Source organism: Jatropha curcas, chromosome 3 (genome assembly GCF_041381405.1).
Source record: "Jatropha curcas cultivar XTBG-Jc1 chromosome 3, XTBG_Jcur_1.0, whole genome shotgun sequence".
In the NCBI taxonomy this organism is placed as follows: domain Eukaryota; kingdom Viridiplantae; phylum Streptophyta; class Magnoliopsida; order Malpighiales; family Euphorbiaceae; genus Jatropha; species Jatropha curcas.
The window spans coordinates 875,317-887,572 of NC_143153.1; the positions used below are offsets into that span (position 1 = coordinate 875,317).

A 12,256-nucleotide genomic window follows, 5' to 3' on the forward strand; every position below is an offset into this window, starting at 1 on the left:
ATAATTTTAAATGATAAACTTGAAAGAAAAGGAAAACTGAAAATTGGATTAAAATTTGAGATAAAAAAAAGGATCTTCATCAATTTTTTACAATATTCTTTAATTCTCAATTCCATTAAGGATAATTGGTGAAGATTTTAGATTAAAATGTATTTTAACTTATATATACGGAGTTAAGAATTTAAAAAATATATAAGTTTTTTTTTTTGACAATAAAAAATATATAAGATTTATATTTTTAAATAATTTTTAATAACATTAAACGTGCATCGACATTCGATGTGGGCTGGGCTTACTTCATCCTGTCCAAAATTTTTAATGAGAGATGTTAACTAAACAAATGTGGGAAATCAATTCTGATTCTCCAAGTCTCCTCCTCGCTTTGATTCTTTTCTTTTTACTGACAGAAAATAGACTTAGCTAAATGAACATTAATAATTAATAAATCTCTGAAAGAATTAATAATTTCGTTCCATTATTTTTAAAGTGACAAAGCTGAGAAAAAATAAGAATAGAAGATAACAAATAAATGGAAGACATTTTTATTACAACAAATCCCATTGGAAATGGATGAAAATTTAAATTACAAATACAGCTACATACATACTTCCTCATATATCAGAAAAGAAAAAAAAATGTACACCCAATTTCTCAACTATGCTAAGAAAACTTCCTCTGACTCCAAATAGTTTTTGATCTGATCTTTCTGTCATTGAAAGCTGAAGTTAAACCAAGGTGGCTAAAGCTATCTTTTAAGCAGCTCTACCTCAATCTCTCCAAAAAAATTCACCACTGCAAAACTGGAGAGTGCCCATTTGCAAAGATCAAGAAAACTGAAAATAGAAGCTTCAAAAAATCAAATTTTCTTCTTCTATGTGCCAATCCTTTCAAGATTTTCAGACACAGTTTTCATTCTGGGTCGAACTTCAGGGTCTGTTTCAGTGCAGGCAAGGGCCACATGAAAAACTGCTAATACCTCCTTTTTGGCATGAACTTCTTGAAGCAACATTGGATCTACCATGTCTGATAATGGGTTCTCTTCTTCAAAACCTTTCTTTACCCACCTTACTAGGTCTGGTAATTCTACAGAAGTTGATGTAGTTGGTGAAAGCTCAGGAGATTTCCCTGTAAGCAATTCTAGCAATACTACTCCAAATGAATAAACATCCCATTTTTGGGTTGGTCTGCTGCTGGGAACACGAGATTCAGGAGCACGGTAGTTATTGGTTCGTTCAGTTTGGACAGACTTTATGTAAGGTAAAGCTCCACCAATAAACCCACCTGAGGAAGAAGGATTGTTTCCAGTAATATTAATTAGTCTATTTAGGCCAAAATCAGAAATATAAGCCTGGAATTCATTGTCTAGGAGAATATTGGATGGTTTGATGTCTCCATGAACAAATTTTCTTGGACTGCATTCGTGGAGGTAGGCTAAGCCTCTGGCTGCTCCCTTGGCAATTCTTAGCCTCGCTGCCCATGACAGACTTGTCGATGGCTGACCATTTCTCCCTGTAAATTTGGTTAATCATGAGTTTGGAATTGCAGAAAATGACTAAAATTGTGAAACAGAGAAGTTATTGTCAACTACATTCTACATAGTACATTACAATCAGACAAGAAATTCCTAAGATTGTTGCTATAATACCCAGAAAATAGGGAAAAAAAGTCTTTAATTTGATGAAGCCTGAGACAATCACTTGGTGCTTCCAATCGCTACAAATGTGTACCATGTGCAGGTTCAAGGAAAAAGGAATTTGAAAAGGAAGTTATGGCTTGTAGTTTTTGTACTAGAATGCTGTAATAGGTCATGAATGCTATTCTAATTAACTTTTGAGTGACAACAAAATATAGGAATTTTGGACCTAGATTTCTTGACCTTTTTCTTCATGCCCCAATAATGTGTGCTTGAAGGGTTGGACTTGTGGGGCCAGGCTCTATGATAGAGACAGGAAAAAATAATATGGTCCCAGTATGTCAAAGGAAAATATAAAAGTAATGGATACCTAATGCTTGACTAAAATATTTATTTCAACATGTGGTACTAGTTCAGTGATAGCCCTTTCACTTTCCATCTGCTTGGTCCCAATCTTGATCCTTTACAAATAAAAGCTTCTAAAATATGGTTGGGCTACTGATGCAACAGTATCTGAATTCAAAATCAAAATCAACAGGATCTTGAAGGGAAAATGGTGTTGGGACCAGTGATGCTCAATTAATGGTGGATCCTTGCTATGACCAGGGTTAATTAAACCAATAACAGGGAGCTTAATATGCACAGATAATGGCTATGGAAAATATAACCGTTGTCCTTTTTCCTCTTTCAAAATAAAAATGTACTTGAAAGGAAGAAAGTAAGAAAAAAAAAATAAAGACCTTATGTTTCAGCTAAAGGTTAAAACTTTAAATTCAGAGAAAAAGTGAAGAGGAAGAATGCAAAGGAACCCTCATAAAGTATCTTTAAGACTTTAACTAAAGAATAGAATTCCAGGCATAAATTTTTGAAAGAAACTGATGAAAATGCAACGCCTAGAAAGTCAAAAGGCAGAATAATCAAATTAACGGATAAAATTGGGCTGCATCAATTACTTAATGTCTGTAAATGTTGCTTCCCCAGAAGGAACAGGGTCATTTTTCAGACCCTTTACCCAGTGATGGATATCTAGAAATGCTCAAGCCCCCTAATCATGAACCATCAACCATTCTCCAATCAATCCCATGGATGACCAGGCCAATGGTGTAGGGCCTACCATTCGGTGGATCTCAGGCACAGGCAATAGTGCCTACCTAACTCTTAGAGACCATGGTAAAATTTGAGATTAATATAATATTCAACCAAACATTTCCACTCAACTTTGATGAGTCTAAACCATGCATGAAGACTCATGATAAATTTTTTACATTTTTGCCTGATTAAAACAAGAGATCCAAATCTAAGATTTCTTTATAATTGCCCCCATTTGATTAACTTGACCAAATCAGATTTATAAATGAAGAATGTTCAAAGAGAATCGAATTATGACTTTCTATGTTAAGAATTGGCATTTGACTGATGAATTAGTCATGAAATATAGAAAGAAACTGACTTTGAAAAAAGAGTTGTTAGGACCAGAAGCAAATTTTGCACTAGTTGTATTCTTACAGTGCCATTAGCAAGGGAAAGTGAGAGGATACAACGCGCATGGATAAGAAAAGGGAGTACAATTAGGATGAGGCCATGGGTGGGTTCAGTAAATGATTGCTGGTAGGCCATATTCACCAATGGAGCTGCGATCATGATAGCTAATACCATGTCCATTAATTAAAGCACATTCATGTCCCTAAATCCTTCAAGTAAAATTTGTTCCCCAATTTGTCCCCTATTTTCTGGGATTTCCTTTGAAGACCTTCTCCTCACTTCCGTAAGACCTTTCACTTTCAACTAATTTAGCTCCAGACAAAAAGAAGCAACATTTACTTGTAAAATTTTGAATTTATATTAGCATAAGTTAGAATTTAAGATGTTGTCATCTTTTTCACATTTGCTTAACATGATAATGGGATTACAATGTAATTGTCCATCACACATTGTGCACATAAAACTAAATAAATCACTATGAATTATAATTTATGATCCCCGCCAAGAATTACCCTAAGCATGTTGATTGAACTTGAACCTACAGAATGAAGTGCTCCAAGATGAAAATTTTCAAAACCAGAAGCTAGAAGGACAATGAGGAGAAAAACAAAGGCAAAATTACTAACCTCGAAGAGCATTTGCCAAGTTGCCATTGGAGATGAAATCACTAATAAGAAGCTTCTCATCAGGAGCCCAATAATAAGCTCTTAATTTCACTATATTTGGATGTTTAACTTTCCCAATAGCCTGAACTTCAGCTACAAACTCTTTGTACCTCTGTTCTCCTCCCTCGCCAAGCCTCCTCACAGCCACCGGGATCCCATTTCCAAGCACAACCTTATACACAATCCCCAACCCGCTTTTACCCAACACATAAGCTGAAGCTCTAAGCAACTCATCAAGCTCAAAGCTAAAACCTTTATCAATGGCCACTAGTTCTCCCTCTCCTTTCCCTTTTTCTTCTTTCTCTACATCCTCAGCTTCAGAATCCTCGCTTTTGCAACCATTAACGCAGGAGCAGATAGAACAGGCATGTGATTTCTCATTCTCGCCAAACTTAGTCTTCCCGGCGCAGCTGCAGCTCTCAGCATCATCTTTCTTTTTCCAGTAGATATAGACTAGAACTAAACCAACAAAAGCTACACCAGCAGCATCACCTAATGATATCAGTATGATCAACCCAGAACTTAATCCTTTCTTGGAATTACTACCGGATTCCGGGGACGAATTCTGGCTCGTCGGAGAGCTCTGCGTATCTTTACACGGTTTCTGGAGAGGAAACCCGCATAACAGAGGATTGTTAAGGAATGCAGTTGGTCCTTGGTTAACAAAAGACCCCGTTTGAGGTATTTCGCCGGTTAAATTATTGTTCCGTAGATCAAGACTAACGGTGACCGGTAAATTTCCTAATGATTTTGGGATTCTGCCGGATAAATGATTGAAAGAGAGATTTAATGTATTAGACAAAGACTTGAGTTCGCCGAGATCATTGGGAATTGATCCGTTCAACTCATTAGAGGAAAGATCAAGCTGAATTAAATTGTATAATTCCGGCCAAATTCCAGCAGGAACTTCGCCGGAGAACTTGTTTCGCGCTAAAACTAGCCTCTGCAACTGCTTGCAATTGTTTAAGTTCTCCGGCAAAGGACCCGACAAAGAATTGTTAGAAAGATCGAGATTTTGGAGTCTAGGAAGATTACAGATCGAAGGAGGGAGAGGACCTGAAAGATTGTTACCATAAAGGAAGAGACTGTGAAGTGAAGTAGCGTTAAACAGCTCAGCCGGAATTGACCCATAAAAGTTGTTGTTATGAAGATTGAGTCGCCGGAGATAAACTAGAGTTCCTAGCTCCGATGGAATATACCCACGAAGATTCCTCGCGGAGATTGCAATTCCGACGACACGCGGGTCAGGAAATCCAGTTATGTTCATGCAAGAAATGCCAGTCCAGCGGCAAGGAGTGGAGTCGTCTTCATTCCAGTCGGCGAAAGGAGAATTCTCCGATGGTTGATCGACGGCGGATTTTAAAGAGAGAAGGGAAAGGCCATCAGGAGAAAGAGAAAGATTTAATTTAAAGTTAAACAAGAAGAAGAAGAAGAAGAAAAGCGTTGAAGATTGGCACTTTCCCATTGTATTGATAGTGTTTGTTATTGTTTCTAAATGGGTTCTTTGTTTTGTGTATTAAAATGGTGTTTGTATTTGGTGGAGAAGAGAAAGAATAGAAAGAGAGAGATATATTCACAATGAAAGAAGGTGGAGATGAAGAGGGAAGGTGGTTGGTTGTGTAGGATTTATGAGAAAGAGACTTGAGGAAGACGAGATTTTGATTGAAATGGGACCCAGCTCCCGCCAAAAAGAAACGTACATAAACACAGTGAGAAGTTGCTATTTCTACTTCTACTACTGTTTTTTTTTTTTTTTTTTCAAGAAATATTGTGATAATATATTACTATAAAAATAATTATTTAACTATAAAGCCACAGGAGAAATCCAACCTGAAACCTTGTATCTCCCATTGTTAATGCTTACCATGTCTAATGACTAATCTCCATTAACAACATAATTTTATCCTTCCTCGCTTACTAGAACCACTCCATTATAATTTGACATTAACATTGATATTTTATGAATTTTAATTAGAAAAACAAATTAAATTAAATTCACATTCATTTGAAATAGCAAATGACAAGTGGCAAATGACAAGGACTTTCTGTGCTACACTATCTCCATCAAAGGAGAATGGAAGATAACAAGTGATTCCAAAGGGACCCAAGTCAGTTCAAAGTTCAGTTCACCTATATGGTACCTAATACTAGAATTAGAAAACCCAGTTATGTGTACATCTAACATTATTATCATTGATGCTCAATTACAGTAACTAGCAGTTGGATTTTGTAATTGAACGCACAAGAATTAGTTTTGATGAGTGGGAAGATTTTGTTCTGATACTAAACACAATAAATCTTAAATTAGCAGAGATAATTACTGAGCAAGCTCAAAAAAATTGTACTTATGATTAGGAAGCTTCATTTTGAGATCAGTCTCTTTCATGTAACCAACACCACTTGCTTAGAAAATGAAATAATAATCTCATTGACACTTATTTTTCACATCTTGTATTAATCTTGCAATTTTCTCATCTGATTTTCTTGACTCCTAGTGGAGGCTTAGTGGTTTTTAATTATTGTTTTACAATTGCTTAATGGAAGAGAGCAAAATGATTATATCTCACTTTCAATCATGAAAACATGCTTAGAAGCTAACAAAGAGGGAGGGAGAGAGAGAGAGAGGTTTCTTTCCAGCTTATATTATTGTTTGCTTATTAATGTCTCCATGTGTTTTGTTTGAGAATAGTTGAAATATATACTTTTGGTATGCAATTATAATACTATTATATGCATAAAAGGCTGAGACCGTGGCATATAAAGTAATAGCTTGTATCTAGTCACGTATAATTTAGTTAGTCTTCTCCTTTATAGGAAAAGTGAAAAGACTTATTAAATCTCCCAATGAATAAAAAAAAAAAAAAAAAAAGTAGCAGGTTATATTAGTACACTTCATAAACAAATAATATGTCTGACATTGGCTTTCATTTCAAATTGTTTTTGGTTTTTCAAATCTACATACAAGATGCACTTGATAGAGAAATAATAGTATGAAATTATTTTTTATAGGTCAGTATGTAGAATCAGTTCTCCTAACAAAAGACGATATAGAAGAGTCCTTACTCCTGAAGGATTATAACATCCTTTGCTTCCTACTAAAGGGATGGAGTACTTATAATTTTCTTTTATTTTTATTATTACTATTATTATTATTTTGTTGAAAATTATTAAAGATATGTAACTGATAATTTTGGTGTGTGCATTCTTTCCCTGATTGGCATCTGGTTATTCAAAGTGGGTCCCAAAAGCACAGCAAATTAGTTCAGTCATCACTCATCTTACCTTAGAGGTTTAACAAAGTATACAATAGGTCTTCTGAAACTCTATTGCGTGTATAAATAAATATTCAACAATAGTTACCTGAGGTCCCATTTTGTATAGAAATTTATAAGAAAGCTTATGTTAAAGAGCTCATGATGAGCCCTTCTTTACGACTTTTCCATACTATAATGCAGTACCCCACAATTTAAAGCCAAAATCATACAGAAGCTCCTAATCATAGACATCTCTTTGCCCTGACAAACCTGAAAAGAAATTGAGAGTACAACTATTCTGGGTTGCACCACATTTCCAAGTTGCAACTTCAAGTACTGTGGCTCACAGAGACCATCAACTTCATAATGCAAAAATCTCAGCAACTTCAGCCGAACTCACATGCATTTCCAGCGCAAATTCCTGGCCCGAAACTTTTCTAAACTTTACCTTTCAATGTGTATCACATTACCATTAATCAATATATCATTACTCTAACCACACCAAAGTCAATAATAGAGTTCCGAGTAACATTTTGAAACACCTGCAGGAAAACAACTGTAGAAATCCCCTTTTTCTATTTTGTTTAAAGAAAAGCTAAAAGCACAGAATTACATAATGGAATGATAATAGCAATAATGTGTTTTCATGGCATTGACAAAAAGCCACATCAATCCATGAACTGTTCCAGGAATCAACTCAACACCAATAGTTAGCAGTTTCTAGTACATAAGATTGCATTGTAGACCATCTCCATCAGATACTGTGAAGAAGGGGGAGTGTCCAACCTGGTCCAGCTTGAGCAAGGTTTTTCTCATGCTTATGCTCATGCCACCTCAACCATCTCCTGTTCCACTGTACTGGGCATAACAGGATAGTATTTGTAGTGGAGTTCTCCAACATCATCACCAGATAGCTTCTTCCATCCATTTGGTCCAACATAATAAACTGATTAAAAACACAAATCCAATCCAGATTAAATCACTAAATTAGTAAGAGTCCATACACATAAAAGAACAACACAGAGATATGCCTAGGCAAGTAGGCACTTGTGCAGAGAGAGTAAGAGAGAAAGAGGAGATAACAGTACCGCTAGCAACTCCACCACTGGCTCCATCTCTGAATGTAGCATGATAAATAGCTCTTCTAGCCAACTCCGCAGCTTCCTCAATTGACAAATCATACCGATACCTAGAGCAACATATAATGTTAGTAAAAATCAATCCTCAATCACAGTACAAAGGAAGAATGAAAATGGAAATAATAAAAAAAATTCCAGCCACATTTTTGGTTTTGCATAAATTCCAGCCACATTTTCCAGCCCAGAGAGTCAATAAAATAATAATGAGAAAATGCTGCTATTTTGTTGGATAAGGCAATATTCAAGGTAATGCTGCTGTGGAAATTGATGAATTCACATATAAATGTTGATGTATTCACCTAGCTGTTAGACTGTAGTGTCAGTACCTACAGTTTGATCAATTGTGGCTTGTTTAAAAGGAAAGTACCTCCTTTCTTGTGATACAAACATATAGTTGGACTTGAAATGATAGACCAACTAATTTCTTATGCTTATTCCCATAACCTCCTCACAGTTGTCTTAGCAATTTCAAGGCTTATTTTGTCCCTTATTTGGCAACTTAAAATCCTCATTGCGATTTAAAACCTGCTAAGTGTTTCTCTTATGATTTGAATTTGGCATTGGATATTTCCTCAATATTGTCCAATTTTTTGGTTTTGCATCAAGCACCCGGAACTAATGCATTAGTAGCTTGTTACTTAATTGGAAAACCACAATAAGGTAAAAGTTTGCTTAGAAAGAAAATTTCCGCTAAAAGCTTGAAAGTTATTTGCTGTGAGAAAATAGCTCAAAAATAATGTGCCAGTTGACGATGTTTTTCAAGGAAAAGCTGTAAAGGAAAATTAGCACTCACCCACTATCAAGTACACCATAAGCATATGGGGAACCAGAGCCAACAGAGAATCTTGTTCCTTTCAGCCTTCCTCCTTCACTATCCACGTAATATAATCCAGGACCCTGCAACAAGGAGATGATACAGCTTACGCAACTTAACAAGGGAAAAACATGACAAGGTATGGCAAATGTGCACATGTCATTACCGTTTCATCCCATCCAGCAATCATGGTTCCAACAGACAAACCCATTCCACGGTAGGAGTACAGTATGTTTGCCAAAAGCTTTGATGCCCCTGTAACTGAAATTCTACGCTTGTTTGCCAATTCATGTAGCCGGCACTGAGCCATGCCAATAAATTCCATTAGTACTTGGAAAATAAATAACAATCAACATGAAAGGAATCCAAACTTAAATAAAACTAAAGGATGAATGATAGTAGCATCTCATATTCAAGCCAAACGCCACTTTGGCATGCATGGGCACTCAGGTTGGTTCCATTCCTAGATGATCAGGTAGTAAGGATCACATAATATTCTCACAGCAAGGATCAAAAAACACGATGAAGAATCTACATAGGAACTACTGACCCATTAGGTTTGAGGCTAAATTTTAGTGAAGTTAAGCAGAGGTATCGTGATTGGACAAATATGTTAGGCTTACTTTTTAAGCAATTTGGAAGCATGCCTATGCCATACTCACAAATTAAGCAGTTGACAAAGATGTATGATGGTTGTTCAAATATCAACTTTTCAGTTAATAAAATAAGAAAGGTGCTAAAAATATAAACTTAGGCCTAAGGACTCTCGTGTAATTTAGCATTTTACAGTGTGTGCGTGATAGATGAAGTTGTCGAAAGCTGAATTGACACTTTGACAGCGTGATAGATGTCAAAAAATATAAGCTTACAACACCTTGCCTCTTATGGCTAAAACACATTAGATTTGGTAGAACATCCAACTATAATGTTTCTAGCCATCCTCTTATTTTAGGAAATTTTTTCAATAATTTCAATTGTTTGTTGGTTCTTGAGTTGCCAAGTGCAGTTCAATATACTAGCTCTCTAAAATTACACAAGCACTCGAGGTTTTCACCATGAAACTTGATGATGCAATTCTAAGATGAGTGAACAAACAATGAAAAATATGTACTAGTCCTACATATGATGAATCAAGACGCCATGAAAATGTCAAAGGCTACAAGACTCCCTGTCACCATTTTGAGAACTATGCTTAATGCATAGGGAACATAGATAGTTCGCTCTGCAGGCTGTAGGGGAGTACTTAATCTATTCTAGCTGAAAGCCAATGACATCGTATGCAGTTTCCTAGCACGTCAACGAAGAACAAGACTCCAATTTCTATATATAATTATTGGCATTTTCCAAGTAGAGTACAATGTAGTGTAACACACATATGCTTGCCCGCTATATTAGCTACAATTTTTGATTTTAACAGAGACCTTTCTAAAGATCTCATCATCCTCTTCACTTTCACAAATAGCCATTATAAGAAACATTTAAGAAAGCAACAAAAGTCTATCACCTTAATGCCAAGGTTTCTATGCCAAAACTGGCAATCAGCAGCTCCCCCAGCCATTGTACCAAGCATGTAAGGGTTGATTTCAATGATTTTTTTCACTGACTGCGATGCTGAAAAATCAGGAAGCAAAATATTTTTCAACAAAATTATCTCATGGTTGGTGCAACATATATGTAGTGCAGGCATGACAAGCAAGAGGAGACAAACAAGCTACAATAACCTGAAAATGTTAACGAGTCTAAGCTTGCAGTTAGTGCAGATTTTTGTAGCTCCCATATGTAATGGGATTAATAAAGCATTTAACTTCAAACAAAAGTATATAATAAAAATAGAACACAATAAATTTTAACTTAGTTGCAAACAATCAAATAAAGGACTCATAGAACAACAATCTCATCCAAAAATAACATACAAATATAGCCTCCCATGCTAGCTCGAGAATCAGCAGCGACCATGACACCCTCTTTAAAAATGAAAGCAAGTGTTGTTGTCCCCTTGGCAGGCTTCACCATTTGGATAGCTTCCTTCTGGAATCCATCAAACTGAAACAGCAGAAAAAGAAAAAAAAAAAAATCAGCTCATTATGAATTCCACTAGCTCTCCACAATTGCAAAAGAAAAACGAGCAAATTAAAACTCACATCAGTAGTAACAGGAAGTTCAAATGAAGGCGCAGTAGAAAACCCATTAAACAGCTCGCCAGTAGCTCCAAAGAGCGGTGCCGCTGATTCAAGACCACTGGTATCGAGCTTCATGATCTAAAACCAAGAAAAAAAAATTCCAAAAATTAGCCAACCTTATATTATAAAACCATGATATATACATAAAAAAGTCACCCCTAATCTCTTTATCCTCTACTTCGGCTGAGAGAACGAAACAACAAAACCTTAAACCAAAATTTGAAAAAGAAAAAATTCCGAGCTGATAAAACTACTCAATCGAGTGCCACACAAATTTAAAAACCCAGGAATCGAAATACTTGTGTGTTTACTTCCCTAAATTTTTCTCAGAACACAAAAATTAAAAACATTGAATTGAGAAGCTACATGATCGGAACTTGGATTGCAGTACAAACCCTAGAAATAGATCAATGCAGTGCTAGTTTAACATAGGAGCAGTTCGACACAAACGCACCTTTAGAGAGGAATTGGAAAAGAAGAATCTCGGCAGAGATCGAAAGCTGAAAGGTAGAAGATTTGTAACAATGGAGGGAATTGCTTTGAGAAGCGGTAGATATGTAAGTACAGAGTGGGGAGTTTCTTGTGCTACGGGCAAGGAGGTGACTACTTTGGACCGGGCTTTGATATGGGCTTTTTGGGCCTATAGACCAAATGAAAACTAAAACTTCAATACCTTGCAGTTTTTAACTCGTTTCATCTGTGCTCCAACTTCAAAAATTTACCCTTTATTCCCGAACAAGTAATTCTGTGAATAAGGTGTAAATTGATTGGTCTTCTGTACTCTAAATTATGTTAATATCATTTTCACCTATTGTTCAAAAGGAAAGGTTTTATTGTTTATTCCATACTATTTGGTTTTCAATGAATAAAAAAATAAATTCAAGTAAATCTGTGATTCTCCAAAGAAACTAAAAAAATAGAATACTTAAAATTTGATTAAAGTGAAATTGATGCTAAATTGTGATTTAATTCAATCTAAATGTCTATTTTGCAAAATAAATCTTGTTTTCTAAAAGCAAATATACATTGTGTCAATCAGGCCTAATGCGCCCAATGGGCATCGATACAGATTACCGGCCTTCGACAGAG

The 12,256-nt window shown here is 35.8% G+C and overlaps 2 protein-coding genes across 2 annotated transcripts; both read right to left on the bottom strand.

The window, feature by feature from the left end:
- Nucleotides 1-519: 519 nt before the first annotated feature.
- Nucleotides 520-5,384, bottom strand: LOC105644791 (Leucine-rich repeat protein kinase family protein). The gene is made up of 2 exons (XM_012230266.4): nucleotides 3,742-5,384; nucleotides 520-1,509 (listed from the first exon to the last, which is right to left on the bottom strand). The coding sequence occupies exons 1-2, from the start codon at nucleotides 5,243-5,245 to the stop codon at nucleotides 872-874; spliced, it is 2,142 nt and encodes a 713-aa protein (XP_012085656.1). The 5' UTR covers nucleotides 5,246-5,384; the 3' UTR covers nucleotides 520-871.
- A 2,207-nt stretch (nucleotides 5,385-7,591) lies between these two features.
- Nucleotides 7,592-11,771, bottom strand: LOC105644790 (N-terminal nucleophile aminohydrolases (Ntn hydrolases) superfamily protein). The gene is made up of 8 exons (XM_012230265.4): nucleotides 11,622-11,771; nucleotides 11,129-11,245; nucleotides 10,901-11,030; nucleotides 10,492-10,598; nucleotides 9,154-9,288; nucleotides 8,967-9,070; nucleotides 8,123-8,223; nucleotides 7,592-7,980 (listed from the first exon to the last, which is right to left on the bottom strand). The coding sequence occupies exons 2-8, from the start codon at nucleotides 11,240-11,242 to the stop codon at nucleotides 7,859-7,861; spliced, it is 813 nt and encodes a 270-aa protein (XP_012085655.1). The 5' UTR covers nucleotides 11,243-11,245; nucleotides 11,622-11,771; the 3' UTR covers nucleotides 7,592-7,858.
- Nucleotides 11,772-12,256: the final 485 nt, after the last annotated feature.